This window comes from Cynocephalus volans, chromosome 11, assembly GCF_027409185.1.
Source record: "Cynocephalus volans isolate mCynVol1 chromosome 11, mCynVol1.pri, whole genome shotgun sequence".
NCBI lineage: Eukaryota > Metazoa > Chordata > Mammalia > Dermoptera > Cynocephalidae > Cynocephalus > Cynocephalus volans.
In genome coordinates, this window is record NC_084470.1 from 39,525,870 (window position 1) to 39,551,252 (window position 25,383).

At 38.1% G+C, this 25,383-nt stretch overlaps 1 protein-coding gene across 8 annotated transcripts in view; it reads right to left on the minus strand.

The window, feature by feature from the left end:
- NEK10 (NIMA related kinase 10) overlaps positions 1-25,383 on the minus strand; it is a 222,101-nt gene that overhangs the window by 126,126 nt on the left and 70,592 nt on the right. For all 8 annotated transcript variants that reach the window (XM_063114326.1, XM_063114324.1, XM_063114321.1 and 5 more), the window contains one exon: positions 22,619-22,694. In XM_063114326.1, the coding sequence (XP_062970396.1) occupies positions 22,619-22,694 (76 nt within the window). The remainder of the gene's footprint in view (positions 1-22,618; positions 22,695-25,383) is intronic.

Sequence of the window (25,383 nt, forward strand, 5' to 3'; positions counted from 1 at the left end):
ACAGCAGAAAGGTTTAAAACATATAGCCAAAAACAAAATCGTTATAAGTTCTCAGACAAGTGTACTCAGGGTTTTTTATTTGAGGGGTACAGAGGGGATCGTGTGCTAGACATTAACTTTACCCCAAAGAAATTTGTCTTCTTATTTCTAATTTATTTTTAGCCAATTACACTTGCCCTATGTTATATGAATTAGGGGAAAGCTGAAAACAAAACAAATTGAATATCTTAAAAAAGGAGACTGGTTGAATAAATTATTATTTATTCAGATAATAGAATACAATACAGATACTAAAACTGAATCTATAGAAAAGCATTCAGTATCAGTGTGTGTGTGTGTGTGTGTGTGTGTGTGTGTGTGTGTGTGTGTGTGTGTATTTGCATAGAAAATGATTTGGAATTCAGATGCCAAGCTGTTTTCTGTGAGTTTTTTTTCCCTTTCTGAGTTAGTAGTATTATCAGTGTTCTTAATAATATTTTTCTTTATTTTTTGCACTGAGAATATACTGCTTTTGTAACAAGGAAACAATACAAAAAACCTTAATTAACAAGGTCTGAATTTTTTTCAGATTTGGAGTTATATTACTACTTTCGTTTTGTGTATATATATATATATTTGTAGTCCTTTAATTTTTAATTCACTTTTAGTCCATGATGCCTGCTGAATTTGGCCATATTTTCAGATATTTCTATTTTTAACAGGATTATAAAATGTATACTACTATTGGTAACTTATCTTCTCACTTAATAGTGTAGATATACTTCTAGGTCAACACATACATTATTCTATTACCATTTACCATTATTTATCTAACCAAACTCCCATTTTACTGTATAATACTCACAATTGGCTGAAAGTAAATTAAGAAATAAAAGTAAACAGAGGAAAAAAAGAGAAAAAAATTTTAAAATAACTAAAAATATTTGTAAGTGCCCAGAAAGAATGTGAAACTTCCTGAATATTATCAATAGATTTTAAAAATCAGTATTGAGATATATTCATGTATAGCAATTTTATTATTTTTATTACATTGTCATCACAACCAATTTACCTTTTAATTTTTTCCAAATTGGCCAGAGCCCAACCAAAGTAGGGAAGCTCCAGAGTTGGTGGTGAGGGTAACAGGGAAGGAGGAAGGGAGGAGAAGGTAGACTGGAAAAGCTTGGAGGGGAATTTAGAATTTTAATTTGCTTCATCAGTTCTCAAGTAAATAAGCCCTTATGTAGAGGGAAAAAAATCTATATTTAAGTTCAAAACACAACACTAAAATTGCACTTTAAAAGGGGGACTTGTATCCCTCCTCATCAGATGGATTCACATGACTTTCCTAAGATACTGGATGGTTTGTATGAGTTTTTCTTATGCAACATCTAGAAGTATGAATTAAAAGGGTAGATGAACTATAAAGAATGAGGAAAGAAATTTAAAAGAAAAAGCTTTAAAAAATCTTTAGTATATGAAGAATTATTAAATGTTGGGTAGCGACCAGCTGCTTTGCACAGCCATTAAAATCCAAAAAGTCCTAAGAGAAGGACTTCAATTAGACATAAGAACACTTTTGGTTCTTTGGCTTTCTGGCTCTAGAAATGTTCATAGGCACAAAACAGTAAAAAGAATTTATAAATCACCTCCCTCAGAGATCTTTTCCCTCTTAACCTGTCGTGAAGATGGTAAAAAGTGAAACAGATGAGCACTTGTTAGGTCTTGGCTTCAAGAAAGGATTCAAACTCAATGTTCCTTTTCAGGCTTCTCTAATCCTACTGCTTTATGGTCTCTGTTAAGAGGACCTTAATGGAAACCAATTAACTGTAAATACAGTGAGGATTCTGGGCTATTAAACAAATGGGTTACATTCAGCCAGTGATTATACTCCAGCCATCAAATGATTAGCAGGCACTGCCTACTTTGAGTCACAAACACAAATTAAATTCAGATCCAACAGCCTTGAAATTTCTCATTATACATCAACTCATTATATATCAACTGCCATTTGCTTGTCTATAATGATGTTTTTAGAAAAAAAAATAGCTGGCATTATAGGTTGACATCACACATTTTGCATTTATATTCAAGCCAAATAACACCAGCTTTTAAAATTCGAGTACATAACTAAATAAAGTAATTATGGTGATTTTACAAAAAAGGGTATTACAATCTCTCAGTTACAATATATAATTATACAAATGCCTCTTTCTAAATATAAAGTCACGTGAAAATGTGTACTCTTGCTCCTTCACAACACACTGATTAAAAAAAAAAAGCAGTCGAGTACCTTCCAATTAAATATTTGATAGTCTTTATACAAGGTAGTAGAGACCCTCAGAGAGAGGATATTCCTATCTGCTTTTGATTTACAGTTATTAATATCACATCTATTTTAAATGATCATTACCTCATCAGCCTGGTAGTGCTGCCTTATTTGCAAAGTCGGTGCAAGCAGTAGCAGCCCACAACCATAGGGAGGCTGAAAGTCTCTCTGCATGAGACTGAGAAAAAAAAATTTGCAGCTCCATCTAACTGTGCGGAAAATCTAATGACACTTGTCAGAAACTTTTTTAAGGCGGCGGTTGGCGCGGAGTAGCTGAGGTGGAAAAGGCGGCCACTGGGCCTCAGGCAGCCGGGAAACTTGTGGACCTTCCTCTCGCCATCTCTTAAGGGAGGACCGCTGCTGGTGGCCAGTCGTGGGGGCTGACCGCCACTTTGCCCTTGGCAGGAGAGGCTGCCTCATTTACAGGCAACAGCTTTGAAGTGTGGAGCAGGAAAAGAACTGTTTCTTAGCTGCAAAAGCGAGTCTCTAAACAGGGAACACGGCGCCAGGGCTGCTGTGGATGCAGCCAGGATCCCGGAGGCCGGGGCTGCGCTGAAGGCGGCCAGTTGCCCTATTCATGATTCGAGGTTTCAGGCTGGCATAAAAGAAGATTCCTGGGAGCGCCCAAGCCATGCCGCAGGACCGAGCGAGCAGCCCGAGGTGGCAAGAACCGAGAACAGGGAAGGTGACAAACAAGAGGCAGAGAGTGAGCGCCCGACCTGGCTCTGCTCGGGGGGGGGGGGGGGGGGGGGGGGGGGGGGGGGGGGGGGGGGCTGATGCCCACCCGGCTTCCGCCTGCATCACCAGGCCACTCACCGCCCTGGGGCTGCCTCCATTTTCTCAGGTGGTGGCAGCTCCAGCCCGGCTTGGCTCCTCACTGAGCCTTCCTACTTGCTTGCCCCGGCATGGGGCTTCCCAGGGCCTGCGGGCGGGCCTCCCCTCCCACTCCCTCCACGGTACTCTGGCGGGGCTGGTGGCGTGGGGCATCCCCAGCCAGCATCGGGAGGGCGAGGAAGTACAGTCGGGGCCGACTGTCACTCCACCACACCCTGGACTCCGCCCCTGGTAAACTTCCTGTTACTGGGAGGCAGTTACCATCTCTGTGGCCACCAGTTCGGAAAAATGCCTAACCAATTTCTGGCTAGGAATAGTGTGGTAGGAGAGTTCCCAAGTCCGCTTGAACCTGCCGGAGAGCTGACTGCAGGCGGGCACCGGGCTCGGTCCGCGCCGGGGGGATACAAAGGTGAACCATGTGCTGTGGGCTCCTCCCCTGAGGAGCTCACACTCTGGTGTGGAAGATAAGACAAGTACACAAATAACCACGATACCAGGAGGAAGGTGATAAGTCCCGAGAAAGATCTACACAGTGCTACAAAGGCAACCAGAGCGACCCGTCGTCTGTGCCTAGCAGAAGTCTGGTAGACTTCCTGGGCGAGGCAGTGCCGAGCAGGGTCTGAAAGGCCCAGCTGATAGAAGAGGGTTGCAGAAGACATGTCCCAGCCCAGCCCAGTGAGCACAGAGCGGGGAGATGTCCGGCCAGGGAGGCAGAGACTCAACAGAAACCACACACCCTGTGGGGTCGCCACTGCACGATCCAACAGCCTGGGCCAGAACACATGGAACAGGGAGAAGTCCTGCATGGGAAGTGAAAGCTCAGCAGGGATCATGCACCCTGTGGTACGTGATCCAGCAGCCCAGCAGAATCCAAGCTGACCAGAGAGGTGGCTCCCCGGAGAGGCACAAGACCCAAGGCAACCATACACACAAGGCACTAGAGGCCAACTGAGCAGTCACAGAGGTAGCCATACCAAATTGGCAACCACAGCAACATCTTAGTTAGTCAATAGTCTCAAACCGGAGGACTGTGAAACCCACTGCCACAATGAATAAACATCAAAAAAAAGATACCAGAAATACAAAAAATCAAGAAAGTACACCACCAAAAGTTAATAAATCTCAAACTCTAGATCCTATAGAACAAGAAGCCCTTGAAATGATTGACAAGGAATTTCGAGTGATAATTCTAAGGAAACTGAATGAGATACAAGAAAACTCAGCTAGACATCATGATAAAATGAGGAAAAGTATACAGGATCTGAAAGAGGAAATGTACAAGGAAATCAATGTCCTGAAAAAAAATGTAGCAGAACTTGCTGAACTGAAGAAGTTGTGCAACAAAATAAAAAACACAACGGAGACTTTAACCAGCAGGCTTGTCAAAGTTGAAGAGAGAACCTCTGAACTTGAAGATGGGCTGTTTGAAATAATACAAGCAGACAAAAAGAAAGAAAAAAGAATCAAAGACATTGAAGAAAATCTGAGAGAGATATCAGACAACCTTAAGCGCTCAAATATCCGAGTCATGGGTATTCCAGAAGGGGAGGAAAATGGAGATTGCATTGAAAACATATTCAAAAAAACAGTGGCAGAAAACTTCCCAGGTATAGGAAAAATCACAGATCTTCAGATACAGGAATCTCAACGATCTCCAAACGTATTCAACCCAAAAAGGCCCTCTCCAAGACATGTTATAGTCAAATTGGCAAAACTCAGAGACAAAGAGAGACTCTTAAAAGATGCAAGAGAGAAGCGCCAAATCACCTATAAGGGAGCCCCAATCAGGCTAACATCAGACTTTTCATCACAAACCCTAAAAGCTAGAAAGGAATGGGATGATATTTTCAAAATACTAAAAGACAAAGATTGCCAGCCAAGAATACTCTACCCTGCAAGGCTATCCTTCTGAAATGAAGGGCAAATAGTATGTTTCTCAGACAAACAAAAACTGTGGGAGTTCACTACCACACGACCACCCTTACAAGAAATCCTCAAGGGAGTACTGGGTTTGGTTCCTGAAAAATAACTACCACTGCCATAAAAACCCAAGAAAAATCAAAACCCACTAGGATAATAAAAATGGCATTCATGAAGAGAAAACAAGCAAAGAAAAATGCTATCTACAACCTAAGGAACCAAAAAACACAGAAGCCAAACAGTAAATCAGAAAGCAAGGAACAAAAGACACCTAAGACAACCAAACAACCAATAAAATGCTAGGTAGGAACAAATCAACACCTTTCAGTAACAACTCTTAATGTAAAAGGCTTAAATTCCCCAATCAAAAGACACAGACTGGCTGACTGGATCAAAAAGGAAGACCCAACTATATGCTGCCTACAAGAGACCCACCTCACCCATAAAGATTCACACAGACTAAGAGTGAAAGGATGGAAAAAGATTTACCATGCAAACAGAAAAGATAAACGAGCTGGAGTAGCTATTCTTATATCTGACAACATAGACTTTAAACTAAAAACCATAAAAAGAGACAATGAGGGACACTACTTAATGATAAAAGGACTGATCCATCAAGAAGACATAACAATCATAACTATGTACGCACCCAATGTTGGAGCAGCCAGATTTATAAAACAAACTCTATTAGACCTAAAGAAGGAAATAGACACTAACACCACAAAAGCAGGGACACTGTCAATATTAGACAGATCATCTAGGCAAAGAATCAGTAGAGAAACACAAGATCTAAACAAGACTCTAGACCAATTGGAATTGGCAGATATCGACAGAACATTCGATCCAACAACCTCAGAATATTCATTCTTCTCATCACCACATGGATCATTCTCCAGGATAGATCACATATTACGTCACAAATCAAGTCTCAATAAATTCAAAAAAATTGGAATTTTCCCATGTATCTTCTCAGACCACAATGGATTAAAACTAGAAATTAATAACAAACGAAACTCTGGAAACTATACAAACACATGGAAATTAAACAGCATTCTACTTAATGACATATGGGTCCAAGAAGAAATCAAGCAGGAAATCAAAAAATTTATTGAAACTAATGAAAACAATGATACATCATACCAAAACCTGTGGGATATTGCAAAAGCAGTATTGACGGGGAAATTTATTGCATTAAACGCTCACTTCAGAAGAATGGAAAGATGGCAAGTGAACAACCGAACACTTCACCTTAAAGAACTAGAAAAACAAGAACAATCCAAACCTAAATTTAGCAGATGGAAAGAAATCATTAAGATCAGAGCAGAACTAAATGAAATTGAAAACCAAAAAACAATTCAAAAGATCAACGAATCAAAAAGTTGGTTTCTGGAAAAGATAAATAAAATTGACAAACCATTAGCATGGCTAACAAAAAAAAGAAGAGAGAAGACTCAAATAACAAAAATTAGAAATGAAAAAGGCGAGATTACAACTGATTCATCTGAAATACAAGGAAACATTCGAGACTACTATAAACAACTATACGCCAACAAATTTGAAAATCTGGAGGAAATGGATAAATTTCTGGACACACACACAAGCTCCCAAAACTGAACCATGAAGACGTAGAAAATTTGAACAGACCAATAACAATAAAGGAGATTGAAGCTGTTATCAGAAGGCTCCCAACAAAGAAAAGCCCAGGACCAGATGGATTCACAGCAGAATTTTACCAAACATTCAAAGAGGAATTGACACCGATTCTCTACAAACTATTCCAAAAGATTGAAACGGACGCAAATCTCCCAAACTCATTCTATGAAGCAAACATCATCCTGATACCAAAATCAGGTAAAGATATAACCAAAAAGGAAAACTACAGACCGATATCCTTGATGAATATAGATGCAAAAATCCTCACTAAAATACTAGCAAACAGAATACAGCAACACATATGTAAAATTATTCTCCACGATCAAGTGGGATTCATCCCACGAATGCAAGGTTGGTTCAACATACGCAAATCAATAAATATGATACACCATATCAATAAACTCAAACACAGGGACCATATGATCATCTCTATAGATGCTGAAAAAGCATTTGATAAAGTTTAGCACTCATTCATGACAAAGGCCCTCTATAAGTTAGGTATAGAGGGAAAGTATCTCAACATAATTAAAGCCATATATGCCAAACCCACTGCCAATATCATCCTGAATGGGGAAAAGCTGAAAGCTTTTCCTTTAAGAACAGGAACTAGACAAGGATGCCCACTCTCACCACTCCTATTCAACATACTGTTGGAAGTACTAGTCAGAGCAATCAGAGAAGAGAAGGAAATAAAGGGCATCCAGATTGGAAAAGATGAAGTCAAACTGTCCCTGTTTGCAGATGACATGATCCTATATATCGAACAGCCTAAAACCTCTACAAAAAAACTCTTGGAATTGATAAATGATTTTAGCACAGTAGCAGGATACAAAATCAACACACAAAACTCAGTAGCATTTCTTTTCTCCAATAGTGAACATGCAGAAGGAGAAATCAAGAAAGCCTGCCCATTTACAATACCCACCAAAAAAAGAAAATACTTAGGAATTGAGTTAACCAAGGAGGTGAAAAATCTCTATAATGAGAACTACAAACCACTGCTGAGAGAAATTAGAGAGGATACAAGAAGATGGAAAGATATCCCATGCTCTTGGATTGGAAGAATCAACATAGTGAAAATGTCCATACTACCCAAAGTGATATACAAGTTCAATGCAATCCCCATCAAATTTCCAAAGACATTTTTCTCAGAAATGGAAAAACCTATCCAGACATTCATATGGAATAATAAAAGACCACGCATAGCCAAAGCAATGCTGAGCCAAAAAAATAAAGCTGGAGGCATAACATTACCTGACTTTAAGCTATACTACAAAGCTATAATAACCAAAACAGTATGGTACTGGCATAAAAACAGACACACTGACCAATGGAATAGAATAGAGAATCCAGAAATCAACCCACACACTTACTGCCAGCTGATCTTTGACAAAGGCACCAAGCCTATTCACTGGGGAAGGGACTGCCTCTTCAGCAAATGGTGCTGGGATAACTGGATATCCATATGCAGGAGAATGAAACTAGACCCATACCTCTCACCATATACTAAAATCAACTCAAAATGGATCAAAGATTTAAATATACACCCTGAAACAATAAAACTTCTTAAAGAAAACATAGGAGAAACACTTTAGGAAATAGGACTGGACACAGACTTCATGAATACGACCCCAAAAGCACGGGCAACCAAAGGAAAAATAAACAAATGGGATTATATTAAACTAAAAAGCTTCTGCACAGCAAAAGAAACAATTAACAGAGTTAAAAGACAACCAACAGAGTGGGAGAAAATATTTGCAAAATATACATCTGACAAAGGATTAATATCCAGAATATATAAGGAACTCCAACAACTTTACAAGAAGAAAACAAGCAACCCAATTAAAAAATGGGCAAAAGAGCTAAGTAGGCATTTCTCTAAGGAAGATATACAAGTGGCCAACAGACATATGAAAAAATGCTCAACATCACTCAGCATCCGGGAAATGCAAATCAAAACCACATTGAGATACCATCTAACCCCAGTTAGGATGGCTAAAATCCAAAAGACTCTGAACGATAAATGCTGGCGAGGCTGCGGAGATAAAGGAACTCTCATACATTGTTGGTGGGACTGCAAAATGGTGCAGCCTCTATGGAAAATGGTATGGAGGTTCCTCAAACAATTGCAGATAGATCTACCATACGACCCAGCTATCCCACTGTTGGGAATATACCCAGAGGAATGGAAATCATCAAGTCGAAGGTATACCTGTTCCCCAATGTTCATCGCAGCACTCTTTACAATAGCCAAGAGCTGGAACCAGCCCAAATGTCCATCATCAGATGAGTGGATACGGAAAATGTGGTACATCTACACAATGGAATACTACTCAGCTATAAAAACGAATGAAATACTGCCATTTGCAACAACATGGATGGACCTTGAGAGAATTATATTAAGTGAAACAAGTCAGGCACAGAAAGAGAAATACCACATGTTCTCACTTATTGGTGGGAGCTAAAAATTAATATATAATTCACGCACACACACATACACAAAAAAACGGGGGGGGGGAAGAAGATATAACAACCACAATTACTTGAAGTTGATACGACAAGCAAACGGAGGGGACATTGTTGGGGGGGAGGGAGGGCGGTTTTGGCTAAGGGGCAACAATAATCAGCCACAATGTATATCGACAAAATAAAATTTTTAAAAAAAAAGGTTGTATGAATCTTTCCATGAGCTTTTTGAAGTACCTTGTATAAATATGTATGTGTATATGTATTTGCAGGACTATATATGTATATATGCATATATGTACATATATATATCTTAAAACAAACAAACAAAAAAAAAGAAACTTTTTTAATAACTTTCAACTACCAACGTGGAAGAATATGTTAAGAGAACATTGGGGAAGAAATTAGATTTTTTTCAGAGAACAGAAGGGCATCAGGCACACAACTTCTACCTGGCATGTACAAAGACTTTGAGGCCATCGTGCAAGCCTCTCTCTACTGTACCACTCAGAATAGTTTTTATTGTTAAGTCAAAGCAGGTATTGTAGTGTCCTACCAACATCCCCTGACCCTTACTTCTTCAGAGCACACTGGACTACCTTCCAACCACCTGCAGGTTTGGATTTTCTTTAGTCCCTTGACCTTCTCTGTCTGTAAGATTATGGGCCTGGAGTGCTGGAGAATTAATGTACTCCAAGAACAGCCCTTATTCAGTGACTGGTGTATAAACATCCCACTCTCTCCTTTTGGGTGTGATTATTCTGAGTATGTATTTAAACTGGCTCCCAAGTTCCTCAGCAATTTTGGGCTCTAGTTGCCCACAGTGATAACTTGCCCAAGAAATCCTTTACCTGCTGCCTCCCCTGGCCTGTCTTACTTCCCCACTCTCGTACCCATGTTTCCTGGAATCACCTCCAGAACAAACCATTTGCACTTGATTCCTCATCTCAGGGTCTGCTTTCAGGGCAACCAAAACTAAGATATAAGTGAAAGAAACCCAGCAAGGTTAGGCAAATAGAGGCATTTATTGATAGGTTCCTTCAAGTGCAGGAACAGCAAAAGGGCAGCTGGGTCTTGGGGAAGAGGAATCTAGGGCCTGCACACTGGCAGATCTCTCTCTCTCATTCTGAGTGTTAAACTCATTCTGTCAGACTGGCCTCTTCCATAGCTACAAACACAGAGGCTAAACACTCCTGGGCCTTTTGCCTCCCAGCTGCAGCTCTTGACTGAGTCCCTGCTCAACAACATTCTCAGTAAAGAATTTTAATTGGCTCAGCTTGCACCAAGGAAACAAAACTAGTTCCATCATTTTGGGCAACAAGGGCATGAATGCTAGGACTGGCCCACATATATGGCCAGGGTGGCAAGATCTCTAAAACAGTGGAACTGACTAAGACATTTAAGCCATGTTCTTGGAGTGGAGTGGGATGGAGGTGTGGTAGGGAGCTATTTTCCTAAAGAATGAGGCTAATGGTCTGAGCCTGACAATAGCTAGTATTTATTGAATCCCTGCTATACTACAGATACAGATCTATCTACCTATCTATTCTTTTTAATCATAACAATCCTATAAGGTACAAACTGTCATTAACACCACCACCCCCCACTTCAGTAGAGAAAATTGAGGCCCGGAAAACTTACAAAGCTTTCCCAAAGTCAAACATAAAGGTGTAGAGCTGGGATTAAAGTCAGACAGTCTAGGTCTAGAGTCTACACTAGGTCCTATTGGCCCCTAGGGAAGGGACAGCTGCCCAGGCAAACCTACTGACATCTCACACTTCTCTCACTGCTGCATTTCTGGGGCACCGTTCACTAAGTTTATGGATGAAATAGACTTTGTTATGAAAACCAGAAATGAATTCATAGGAAATAAGGTGAGGAGAGGCTGAGCAGACTGAGAGGCAAATGCTTTATTGGGGAATAGATATGGCTTTCTTAGAAACCTACAGCAGTAAAATGAGATCAGCAAACATATACATAAAATCTTCAAAATCTAATTCCTAAATGCATGGATCCTGAAAGTATGCCTTTCTGAGAAAATAAAGGTTTTTAAATAGTTGAGTTTGCCAATGACTTTCAAAGTTACATACAGTTCACATTTTTATTTTGATATTTTATTATAGGTCATAATATTGTCACAATTGGGCAGTTTACAGTTTTGTTTTTACGTGTATTTTTTGTAAATCCTCCTCCAAAGGGAAGCTTGAATTTCAAAATATTGGACTTCTAACTAATGTCTTACTGTTTTAGAGAAAACAATTTCAGGTACTTCAAAAAAAAAGGGGTTTTTTATTATCATTGTGCTATTGCTTCTAGGGTTGTTACGAACAGTCTGAAATGCTAAGATTTTAAAAAATAATAATTAAAATTAAATTTAAAAAATTAATAATAGTAAAGAGTACTAATATCAATTAAATAAGTTATGAAATAAATTGACATAAAGGGACATATGATTGGTGAGGTTATTTGAAGTAACTCATTCGTTATAAGACAAGTTGAATGTAGCCTTGCAAGATAACTAAGCTGTGACATGGTAATCTGGCTTTCATATTTCCCCATTGTTTAAATCCTCTGGTTTCCTCACCCTTTCCTTTCTGTTTACCCCTCATCACATTGCTAACTCTTCTCTTCTTCCCTTCTGACCTCCTGTTACCACTTTATCACTCAGTCAGACCTTCACTTCAAGCACGTATTGTCATAACGTCTGAATCTGAAGAACGTGTCAGTCCCTTTGTAAGATCTTTACATAGTACATAGATATGGCACAATTATTATACAGAAGAACATAGTGCCCCCCTCGGTCTTTCCGTCAAGTTCTGCAGCACTGACAGGTCCTTGTTCCACCAGTGGCTTTCTGTGTAGTCCTGAGGACTTTCTATATGCACCTGAAGGATGCTTGTTACAAGGATTACAAAATCATAAGATCTTCTAATCCTTGATCTTTCTACGCTTGACCAACACTAAGCTCTGTGTGTGTGCGTGTGAGTATGCGTGTGCGTGTGCGTGTGCGTGTGCGTGTGTGTGTGTGTGTGTTTTCAACTCTCCAAATTAAATTGAATTGTCCTTGTGGGAAAGGACTAAGTCATCTGCTCCTCATAAGTAAGCACTGGAATATCTACTTAAGGGATAGGTAGAATGATGAACCCACACATCTCTTTTTCCTCCCCTTTCACCAGTTTCATTCTGCAGATCTTCTGAAAAGCAGCACTTCCATTAAGTGACTGTCAGGTTAAGAGACACCCAGTGGCTCTGCAACACCAAGAGGAAAATTCCAGGTCTGCCACTGTCACAACATAAATCTCCAGCCAATCAAACTACAGCTCCTGCTCTTCTCTAGATATGCTGAGCCTATTCAGAACTGAACTGAAGGAAGATTTAATTTTCACAATCAAAAAGACTCCGGAGATTACCAACGCTGGAGGCGCAGAAAAATGAAACGCTTGTTGTACAGAGGAAATCAAGGCATTAAACATGCCACAGAAGTGGCATTGCCCTATTCTGTTAGTTGCCCAGTCCACGGGTATGCTTGGCCAAACCCTGAAGTTACTTAACGTGTCCATTATCAATCTACTGCCTCTTAGCTCCTAACACAGTAAATGGTGGAATCCCTTTAAGTATTTCTCTTTCAAAGTGAGCACAAGATTAAGCTTCTCTGTGGATGGTGCTGAAGGAACACTGCAGGAGGAATAGGCTTCCTGCAGTTTCTGGTGTGGGCAAGGGGTAGGCAGTATAGGCGTGTAACTAGCCAGTAGAGCCAGTCCAGCCACAGGCCCAGAGCACTCTCCTTCTGCAATCCTGCAGCCTCAGCCTGATGACCATCTTTCTGCCACCCTCTTAACACAGAAACCAGAGCCCCTGCACAGCCCGTACCCTCTGAAGGCCTCCTGCTTGTGCAGGCCTGGACTCGCCCCCACTCCCCACTTCCTGTGGTCCTTGAACTTGAAGTTCTTCTGCACCTATAACAGCTGGACTCTGGCTACGTGCCCATGCCATGGGGTGCTGACTCCCTATTCCCCTGCCTGCACTGTGGAGGGTCTCTACCTGCTTGCCCAACAGCTCCGCCCAAGCCTCAGTTTGGCCCATCCATCCCACTTCTCTGCTGTCTATAGGGCTACCACACCTTCTCCAACGAGGTCTGAACCCATTCCAAGTTCATCCTTCTTTGGTACTTTCCCTCAGCCCTAGGGTACCATGTAGAGTTTCCTTATATCTTATAGTTACTCTTTCATCATAGTTAATCACTAACTATGATTAATTAATCATAATTAAAATATAATATGAAACTTTCCCTATTTAGCCAACTGTGTCTTTTCTATCTCCTAATTGGATCTAGACCACTACACTTCATTTTGAGGAGATTTAGGGCTGCTGTGCCAACTGTTAGTGTTTAAAGTAGGCTCTTTCTTTGTTTCAAAGATCTTGACTCTTGAAGCCACTTAGCGGATTTTGCTTCTTTTTTGTATGAACTACAGTGCTACATTACGGTTTACCGAATATGGCCACAAATTCTGTGCCCCTCCTTTCACCTAGAGGTAAATGTACTTCCCCATCCCTTGAATTTGGGCTTGTCTTAACTTGCTTTGACCACTAGAATATGGCAGAAGGGATGTTAAGTGACATCCAAGGCTGGCCCTTATGAGACCTTACAGCTTTCACTTTTGCCGTCTTGGAATGATGCTCCAACACTGTCATGTAAATGAAAGGAGGAGGATGTCTACCTGGAGGGATCCAAGGGACCCTAGCCAAGCATCAGCATCAGCTGCCAGATAAGTGATGCTACCTTGGACCTTCCAGCCGAGCCAATGATCCAGCTGAATGCAGCCATACGCGTCAACCCGGGAAAGCCAATGGAGGAAGTGCCCAGCAAACCCACACAGGCTGTTGTTGTTCTAAGCAACTAAATTTTGAGATGAATTGTTAAACAGCAATAAATAACTAAAATATATATCCCTCATCACCAAATAATTCTCCTAATTTCTTAATTACTCAATAAATTAATTTGTGGGTAAATATATGAGGTTATTTCTTTTGACCAAATTCTCCCCCTACCTTAGAAAATCAGGTCAAAGTAAGACATCTTATCATTACATATTCCCTCTCACATCTCTTTCCAATGGAAAATGTGAAATGCTACACATAATGGCTCAGGTATCAAATGATTAAAATGACAAACTAGACAAATAAGTATAGAGAAAGAAATCCAATGTTTACAGACCCATGCTTACTTGTAAAATAAAGACTATAAAAAGCGAGGAAACTGAAAATAAGTGGTTTGGAACTACTAGTCAATAAAAAAAGCAAGAGCTTCTACTGACAGAATCAATGATCAAAGAGTTCCCTTTCTTGTCTCTCGTGCTGCTGGGGAGTTTAGAAGAAATCAGACTCTAAAAAATCTGCAACGTACATGGCATTATGTATCCACACTCAGATTTTTAATCTTGGCTAAACTTAGTGTTGAACATTACCAGAAACATGCAAAATGAGTAAAAGGAGATACTAAAAGGGTTTTTTTTTCTTTATTCATACACTTCTGATGGTATCAGTAGATTCAAAGATACTATAATGTCAAAATTATATGAAGTTATAAATGTTCTTAACTTGGAACTGTTGGGTTTTTTCTTTTCTTTTCTAGAAAGTCCATACTTTTCATTTTGAATTCAGAAAGTGTCTCTAGACATTATCAAATCTTCTATCATTATTCAAAACCTATCTAAAATTTTTAAAGTGTTGAATGATGAGAAAACAACTGTGAAAATTAGGAAAAGTTTAAAACAAGAATTTTAGCTGAATAAAAGTAAAACTTGGCAAATAATAAATGTATTGATAAAGCCTGCCTGGGATGTATACATTCTAAAGAACAAATCGCAATACCCCTGAAGCAAATGTCAATCATAGTGCAATATTTGTAATTCTTTTTTAAATTTTATTTATTTTTAAATTGACACGTATTTGTTGTACATATTTATGGGGTACAGAGTTATATTTCAATACATTTATACAATGTAAACGATCAAATCAGGGTAATTAGCATATTTATCAACATAAAAATTACCATTTCTTTCTGGTGAGAGCATTTGAGCTCCTCTCTTCTAGCCATTTGAGAACATACAATAAATTATCATTAGTTATAGATGCCTAGCACTACCATAGGCAACTAGAGCTTATTTTCCCTCTCTACCTATAATTTTGTATCCATTAACCGACCTCTCCCTGTCCCTCTCTTCCCCTTCCCCTTCCCCTTCCCAGCCTCTGGTTAACCTATTTATAATTCTTGACACATCAGTTCAATCCAATTCAGTTCACTATTCAATTAACAGACAGTATAGCAGAGTAGTTAAGAACATACACTCTTGGGTCAGAATGTCTAGCTTCTCCACTTTTAAGCAAGATTACTTAACCTCCCTTAAGATTACTTAAAATAGACCTATCTTAAAGGGGGTTTGAGGATTAAATTACTTAGTATTTATAGTGCACTTAACTGTGTCTATACTTAGTAGGCTCTGTATAAGTGTCTGATAAATAAAAGTAAGTAAAAGTATGTGGATAGCAACATAATGCTAGACATTATGTGGTGTGAAATCATTAATATCTGTTCTCTAATAGTTTCTATTTAGCAGCTTCTATTTAAATTCATGAGACCATGTGACCTATTCCACTGAGTCTTTAAGATGTATTTAGAGTTCAATTTGTACAATTAAATTCTGAGTTCACTCAAAATTTCCTCCTACCTAACTAAGCAGTTAATATAAAACAACTGTGTGTGTGCATGTGTGTGTGTGTGTGTGTGTGTGTGTGTGTGTGTGTGTGTGCATGTGTTTCTGGAGCTGCAAGAAGGCAGGCGGAGCTATGGAGGGCAGGGAGAGGTGATATTACTTGGATAAATCATCCTGCTGGGCCACAGTAAAGTCATAATTAGGAGGAATTGCAGGCAAAAGCATACCCCTGCCCACCTGCTCAAAGCACTGCTATAGAAAGTTCTGTTCCTATAGATCTCCCATCTTTGCATGCTAAGAGCATCTTCCTCCCTTTTCATACTTCTCAGCTGCTTGGGAAAATCATGGTCCCTACTAGTAACCAAAGCAGCCATCCAAGAACCAAATATAGAGACAGGAAGGGAGAAGGAGCTATAAATAAACACAGCATATTTAATTCTTCTCTATTATGACTATTAAGAAACAATCTGATTCTTAGGCATAATACCATCTATACATTCAAATGAGTACCATTCTTTCAAACTTTTAGCAAATAACAATCACTGTTATTTAGTAAGTTCTTACCAGATGCCAGCCAGGCACTGTTCCAAGATCTGGACACACATAACCCATTTACACTCACAACAACCTTAGGAGATGGGCAATTTTATTATTATTATCTCCAGCTTACAGATGAGAACACCGAGGCACAGAGATTTTCTTTTCTTTTTTTTCTTTTTTTAAATTTTATTTTGTCGATATACATTGTGGCTGATTATTGCTCCCCATCACCAAAACCTCCCTCCCTTCTCCCTCCCCCCCTTCCACCCAACAATGTCCTTTCTGTTTGGTTGTTGTATCAACTTCAAATAATTGTGGTTGTTATATCTTCTTCCCCCCCCCCCGGTTTGTGTGTGTGTGTGTGTGTGTGTGTGTGTGTGTGAATTTATATATTAATTTTTAGCTCCCACCAATAAGTGAGAACATGTGGTATTTCTCTTTCTGTGCCTGACTTGTTTCACTTAATATAATTCTCTCAAGGTCCATCCATGTTGTTGCAAATGGCAGTATTTCATTCATTTTTATAGCTGAGTAGTATTCCATTGTGTAGATGTACCACATTTTCCATATCCACTCATCTGATGATGGGCATTTGGGCTGGTTCCAACTCTTGGCTATTGTAAAGAGTGCTGCGATAAACATTGGGAAACAGGTATACCTTCGACTTGATGATTTCCATTCCTCTGGGTATATTCCCAACAGTGGGATAGCTGGGTCGTATGGTAGATCTATCTGCAATTGATTGAGGAACCTCCATACCATTTTCCATGGAGGCTGCACCATTTTGCAGTCCCACCAACAATGTATGAGAGTTCCTTTTTCTCCACAGCCTCGCCAGCATTTATCGTTCACAGTCTTTTGGATTTTAGCCATCCTAACTGGAGTTAGATGGTATCTCAATGTGGTTTTGATTTGCATTTCCCAGATGCAGAGTGATGTTGAGCATTTTTTCATATGTCTGTTAGCCATTTGGATATCTTCCTTAGAGAAATGCCTATTTAGCTCTTTTGCCCATTTTTTAATTGGGTTGCTTGTTTTCTTCTTGTAAAGTTGTTTGAGTTCCTTATATATTCTGGATATTAATCCTTTGTCAGATATATATTTTGCAAATATTTTCTCCCATTCTGTTGGTTGTCTTTTAACTCTGTTAATTGTTTCTTTTGCTGTGCAGAAGCTTTTTAGTTTGATATAATCCCATTTGTTTATTTTTCCTTTGGTTGCCCATGCTTTTGGGGTCATATTCATGAAGTCTGTGCCCAGTCCTATTTCCTGAAGTGTTTCTCCTATGTTTTCTTTAAGAAGTTTTATTGTTTCAGGGTGTATATTTAAATCCTTAATCCATTTTGAGTTGATTTTAGTATACGGCGAGAGGTATGGATCTAGTTTCATTCTCCTGCATATGGATATCCAGTTATCCCAGCACCATTTGCTGAAGAGGCAGTCCCTTCCCCAGTGAATAGGCTTGGTGCCTTTGTCAAAGATCAGATGGCAGTAAGTGTGTGGGTTGATTTCTGGATTCTCTATTCTATTCCATTGGTCAGTGTGTCTGTTTTTATGCCAGTACCATACTGTTTTGGTTATTATAGCTTTGCAGTATAGCTTAAAGTCAGGTAGTGTTAGAGGCATAGAGATTTTCAATCATTTATTACACTCAATGACAGACTAGGATTTAAACCTGGCAATATGATTCCAGAGCTTGAGCTTTTAGTAATGTTCTACTTACCAGCTAATCAATATATGTTCTTATTCCAATTATACACTTGTTTTTGAAAATTCCTATTTTGCAATTTCCCCTCAGGGCCAATGGTAAATATGGAAGATATGAAGATTAAATAAATAAATAAACAAATAAATAAAATAGACCCTGACATCAAGGTACCTACTGTCTCAAACTAAAAGCATTCACTTCAGGCTTCACTGGGACAAAAGTATGAAAGGTTCAAAGATATATTAGTATCTTAGAGCATAATATAAATGCACACTGATTTTTAATCACATTCAAATGCAGAATGACTTATTTTGTCTTTAATTATTCAAAATATTTATTGAGATTCTGCCTGTCTGCTTTTCTAGGCCCTGGGCAAACATGATGAACAGAGGAAACAAAAGTCCTACACTCATGGAGCTTGTGTTGTAGTCAGGGAGGCACATGATAAACCAATTCAAATTCAATACAAGGTCAGGCAGCAGCAAGGACTATGAAAAACTAAATCAGCATAAGAGGATAGAGTCTGAAGGGGAGTTGCTATTTGGGGCAGGTTTTCAGGGAAAACCTCTCCACTAGAAGTGACATTTAAGCAGAGACCAGAATGAAGTAAGGAAGTAAACTCTACAGCTATCTGGTGGAAGAGCTTTCTAGGGAGGAAAATTTTGGACATCTGAAGGAACAGCAAGGGGGAGTGAAAATTTTGTTGTAATAAAAAGGAACAGTTTTCTTTATAGTACATTGCTTTGGGTACTGTTCATAATCATGCAAATAATGGATCATTCATGTAGTAAATATATCTTGTGAGTCTATAAAGTACCAGACTCTGGGCTCAGTGCTTGGGATAGTGGTTAAAAATTATAATGGCCTATCACTAAATGAAAAATTCAACTGTGTGAAAGAAAAGTGCATGGAGTATGGAGACCAGAGGAAATATGCCTTATCTAGGGGGATTCACCCAAGGAGGCCAAATTCTAACTGACAACTGAAGGTTGAGTAAGAGTTAATCATATGACAAGTGGAAAAATAGTATCCCAGCATGTGCAAAGGTCCTGTGGTCAGAAGGAGCCCAGATGGAGCAGTTAGGAATTACTAAAGTCTGGTGTGAGATAAAACTGGAGAACCTGGAAGAGGCCAGAGCATGCAGTGTTGTGTGCTGGTAGCCATACTGAGGCTTGGTCTTTACATAAGCAACTAGAAGTCACTCAAGTATTTTAAGTCATTAATTTGTTTTAGAGTTCTGAGTGTATTACAGCTTTCTTAAGAACTTAAGAGTTACAATCAATAGTTGGGCATGCTCCACTTTGTCTCTACTTGCCTGGGTTTACCTATGGGTTTATTTTGATCTATCCAATAAAAACTTCACCAGCTTCTCTTCTAATTATCTCATGTCATAATATGAATGGGATCATATGAAGCAATAGAAACTCAATGAATTTCTATCCCAGTAATGGTCAAAGTTTTGCATTTTTATTACATCATACTTGCTTATTAAATCTCAAATATATGTTCTGCAAAGAACTAGCTTAAAGTGTTTCCCAAAGCCTCAAACTCTATAGTCTGCTCTGAAAATGCAGTCAAAAATGGTGTGCAGTTTTGTTCTTTGGAAGTGGAGTAAGACACAGAGGTCAAAAACAGAAACAAGGACCATATTTGAAGATGATTTACCTTGAGAAGGACAGCAAAGACCTGCCTAATAATCAATCAAATCAGATTAAGAAAATGAGCTTTTCTTGACCTTCTGTTCCATCACAATTGGTCCAGCCATGCACCCACAAACCACTTATGTGGCACTGAATACTGAATAAAGGATGCTCTGAGGCATTCCTACAAGAGTTGATAGAGAGAACTTTCTCCCATTAAATAAATTAATACCTGAGGAAGCAAAATGAAAGGGCAAAAATGACATGGCAACATCAAACTCATCAGACTCTGGGGACCCTGGAGGGCAGGGATAGAGGTTCCCTGCACATTCAAGATCCACATATGTAGGCTCAGAGAAGCTCAGGAGGATTACACAAAAATTACAGAACTAGGAGGGAAATACCCTAGGGTAAAGAGACAATTCAAGAAAAGGCATGAGTTGTGAGACTCAGAGCAATTGGTGACTATGAAAGGTAGCTGTTTTATTTTTGTCCAATTTACAAAACTCAGAGAAAACCCCAAAACGAGAATTTAGAAAATTCACGAGAAACTGGATATATCAAACAATTTATTATGATGCATCTTAAATTTGTAACAATTAGGACTTAAGAAATTACACAGCTGAAATATCAGGACCCTGGCCAGGTCCCCTCCAACTCTCATTTGTAGTGCAAGTCTCTGGCATCAAGCAGTTCTGACTCTTGGCCTGAGGGCTTTCTCCCAGAAGTCCCTGGGCCACCAGCCTCCCAGGCCAGCCCTCAGTCAAATGCTGAGGGCTCCCACTTGGGGAAAAAATACGCCAACCTCTCATCCAGCATATAGGACAACTCCAAGACGTCTCCTACACTATATCCCAGATAAGACTCTATGAGCCTGATTATTAATATTCACTGTACTGGCCTCCCTTCTCTGTCTCACTCCGCCACTCCTCTACCAGTGTTTCCTGGGACCACATCCCAAATGAATTATTTCACTTGAATCCCTGTCTCAAGGTCTGACTTTTGGAGAATCTCAAACTAAGAAAATAATGAAATGTAATTTAGGACTGAGTTCTTTTAACTCCGTGCTCAGTTGAAAACATCAAAAACGAGGAAGAAAGCTGGTTTGTGAGCTCAACTTCATAGTAAAACCCACAAGGAGCATTTCTAACAACTGTGAGAGAGGGGAGATGAGAGAAGGAAGTAGTAGAAAGGAGTTTTTTAAAGCAATTTAAAAGAACAAAAGCTTAGTAGAAAGATGAATTGTAATAAGATATATTGTCCATGTTACTAAAACAATCATGATATACCTACGTGAAATAATAGCTTATCTATATCAGCAGGTTCAGCTTTACTAACTCTTTGGTTAATTTAAAAATTAAAGGAAAATGTGTCTTTGGGCTAATAAAGGAAAGTAGTTGTCATGTTTTAAATTTTTTTCTACCTACTCTATAGATCCTCTCTTTCACACACACACACACACACACACACACACACACACAAAGACAGAGTTGATACAACCATATTAGCAATTCTAAATTTAATTCACAATCTTGGGTATAAAAATCTGCTTATACAAGTATGACCAACTGAAATTTAAGTTGTTATTTTATTTGTGCTGTAATTTTGATCAACAATCAAATCTGTTCAGGAATATATGGTTACTTAACACTTTTGTGATCAAATTTTCATTATTTCTGAAAAATAGTGCAAAGTAAAACAAAAGAAAATATATCTTCTAGTAGCAAGCAATGGTCTGACTAGCCTTATTGTTAAGAGTTTATGTAGACAGACAAACTTGCAGTTTTCAACGTTCAGTTTTAGCCTGGCCACCAATCTCTTTCACCTTATGATAAAGCTAGTTTCAAGAATAAAGATGTAAACCAGTTTTCAGTAAAATAAGTGAAAGTCACCTCTAAAAACTCTGTTCTGAACACTCTTGTATGAAAGGACTTTGTAAAATGGGGCTGTTATTTCCAGAAAATTTCCACCCTGCTTCAAGAAGATTCATTTTCAATTTTATCCCCAGGACTCAATTGTACAACAATAGGCTAGCTTAAGAAAGAAAATGGAAGTTTCTTGATTGCTTGACCTGTTGTATTAGATTTCAGAATATTTCCCCAATATCTGCTTTTCTACTTACTGCCATATTAGTTTGCTAATTTCAACAGATTTGACAAAAAATATATGATTAGCAAAAGAAGATTCTCACTTCATAATAATTAATGGCTTGCAAAGGAACCCTCAAAATATGCTAAAGACATTACAAGTGCCTCAATTAATCAAAATATAAACACTCATTTACCGAAGAAGCAACCTACTTTGTAAACATATATCTAATTGTACTGCATCTGTCATCATGTATTCATTCACACAATAAAATTTATTCAATATCTGTTATTTGCAAAGTACTGGGATAGGTAATAGGACACAAAAGTCCTTTCCCTGCCCTTGAATGTTTATAGCTATAAAAGAGAAAGAGTCATACATACAAGTAGATGCAATAAAATGTTCCAAGTGTCACATTGGGTAGCATATCTACTAGTTCATTCATAGATTTATTCAACAACAACTATTATACACCTACTATGTGTCAAGGACCATTTCAACTTATAAGTTAAAATAGTCACCATGAGGGGCAGAGCTACCTGAGAAGAAAGATTTTTTTTGCTGTCGTTGCTTTAAACACACATAGTGATCTATAATTCTATTCATGTGTATTACCTTGGTAATTGAGGAAAACATTAAAATAAGCTTTCTTTCCCAAAATTCTCTTTCCTTTGCAAGCCAAGAATAGAAATTAAACTCCATACCAGTTATGTATGATGTTTGACAGCCATGAAATAATTGTTCTTACCAAGAATACAGGATTGTTCCAACAACAGACGTGAGTTTACTGTTTTCTTGTTTTTGCTTTGCCAGGCCAAAGTCAGCTACAATTCACAAAAGAAAGCAGTATGTTATTATATTTTCCCAGAATTAGAATTGTTCTTTAGCTTTTGACATTTTTCACAATAACTATTACACTTCAGAACAGAAAGGTTTTTTTTTTAAACCCTCCAACAAAATGCCCCATATGCCAAGCCTCCACACCACTCCAAGCCTTAATTAACACCATACAGACGTTATGCCATCATGTTATATATCTTGACATAATAAGGTTTAACATTTTTTTTTAAATGCTAAGATACATCTTTCTGACTAAAACTTAGGGCAAAGTACTTATTAAATTTGTGATTCCACTTTTTAGGCTATCCTTTGCAATTTTCAAATAAATAGAATGAATCTAACATTTTGGTATATGATAGTTATTACCTCATCTGGCCAAGAGAAAGGCCAACCTCATCTGAATAACCACGTGAAAATCTGAAAACCTAAAATTAAATGGCATCTATTTGTAAGTCACAGAAAATACGATGTTCAAAATCATCTCAAAATGTTTACATATCAACAAAGGATTCTAATTTTATCATAAAACACTAAATATTTATATTACATATTAGAACTAGATGTACTTTTCTTTTTTTTTTTTTTTTTTTTTTTTGTCTTTTTCGTGACCGGCACTCAGCCAGTGAGTGCACTGGCCATTCCTATATAGGATCCGAACCCGCGGCGGGAGCCTCGCCGCACTCCCAGCGCCGCACTCTCCCGAGTGCGCCACGGGCTCGGCCCAGAACTAGATGTACTTTTCAAAGCACCTTCAGAAACCCCTCTTTTTTAAATCACTCAATAACTTAGGGCAAAGTACTCAAAACAGATATCCTTCCTATCCTCATTATACAGATTCTCCAACATTACAAGAGGTTTAATTGCCAGGACTGCACAAAAAGACAGTGCTGAACCGGGGTGAGATTTCAAGTTGTTATTCCTAACAAGGTTTGATGTTCACAATCTCACTTTGTAAAGTGTAGCAAATGTCTACAGAATTTCACTGCAATCAACTTTAAAGAGTAATTCATTATTTATATATACTAAAATGCCTTTCAGGTTGAAAATATTCCAAACTAGTTTCTCTCCAAAATAATAAAAATTCACATTATTAATAATAATGCATATTTACTAAAGCACATCCTTGTTCTAGCACAAATTTAGTTGTTTATATGAATTGCTTCATTTAATACTCAGAGCAACACTGAAAGATAGGTTTTAGTTTACTTAGTGTAGTTTAGTGCTTAAAAGCCCAGACTCTGGATCTAGACAGCCTCAGTTCAACTTCTGGCTGCATCACGTGCAACCTGAGTAACTCTGGGCAAGTTATTTAATCTCCCTTTGCAGTAGCTCTCTTATCTATAAAATAAGTATTATAATATAGTATGGTAATAAATAGTATAGTATAATAGTAACAATCAAATAATTGAATATATGCAAACATCATAGTTTTTATATATACATTTATATGTTTTATAGTACTAAACAATTGGTGTATATTATTATTTAATCTTCACAACCACTCATTTCATAGATGAGGAAACTGAGGCTCATGAAGAATGACTAACTTGCCCTATGTCTCACAGGGAGAAATCAACAGAGTCAGATTTGAATCTGGAGTTGCTTGATTCTAAAGCCCTAAAATCTTCCTCAGAACATAATGCTGCTAACAAAGAAAAACCAGGCCCAGACATCTTCAATCAAAGATTCAACCACTCATTTAAGGAATAAATAATACAAATCTTGCACAAACTCTATCAGAAAATAGAAAAGAAAGGAACACTTGCTAACTCCTATTTCATAAAGCCAACATAACTCTGATACCAAAGTCAGACAAAGACATTACAAGAAAACTACAGAGCAGTATCCCCCATGAACACAGACACAAAAATTATCAACAAAATTTAAGTAAATATAATCCAGCAGTTTATGAAAAGAATAATACACAATGACCAAGTGGGTTTTATGCCAGAAATACAAGGCTGATTCAACATTTAAAAATCAATCAGTGTAGTTCACCAGATCAACAATTTAAAGAAGGAAAACCATATGACCATCTCAATATATGTACAGAAAGTATATGATAAAATTCAACATTTATTCCTTTCAACAAAGTAGAAATAAATGGGTACTTCTTTAACCTCATAAAGGGCACTTACAAAAAACCTACAGCTAACATTTCACTTAAAGCTGAAAGACTGAATGTTTTTGCCTTAAGTTGAAAAATAAGTTAAAGATGTTCACTCTCATTATTTCTATTTAACGTTGTATTGAAGGTCCAAGTAAGTACAATATTTGCATACAAGCTTTTGTGTGAACATAATTTTTAATTTATCTTTGAAAAGTGCTTGGAGTGGCATTTCTGGATCATAATATAAGATTATATTTAATTTGATTTTTTTTTTTAATTGACAAGCCAAAACGTTTTCTAGTGTTTTTTCTCACCAGAAACATATGAGAGTTCCAGTTACTTCTTCATTCTCACCAGCATTTGATGTTGTCAGTTTTTTTAGCCATTTTTCTAATGGGTACAAAACTATGCTATCCACCCCAAATGAACATTGTGCAGTATATGCATATATTGAAATAACAGACTGTACTCTACAAATATGTACAAGTAAATGTTAAATTTTAAAAGGTAAATAAATAACTTTAAAAATAAAATTAGCCACTCTAATACTTATGTAATGATAT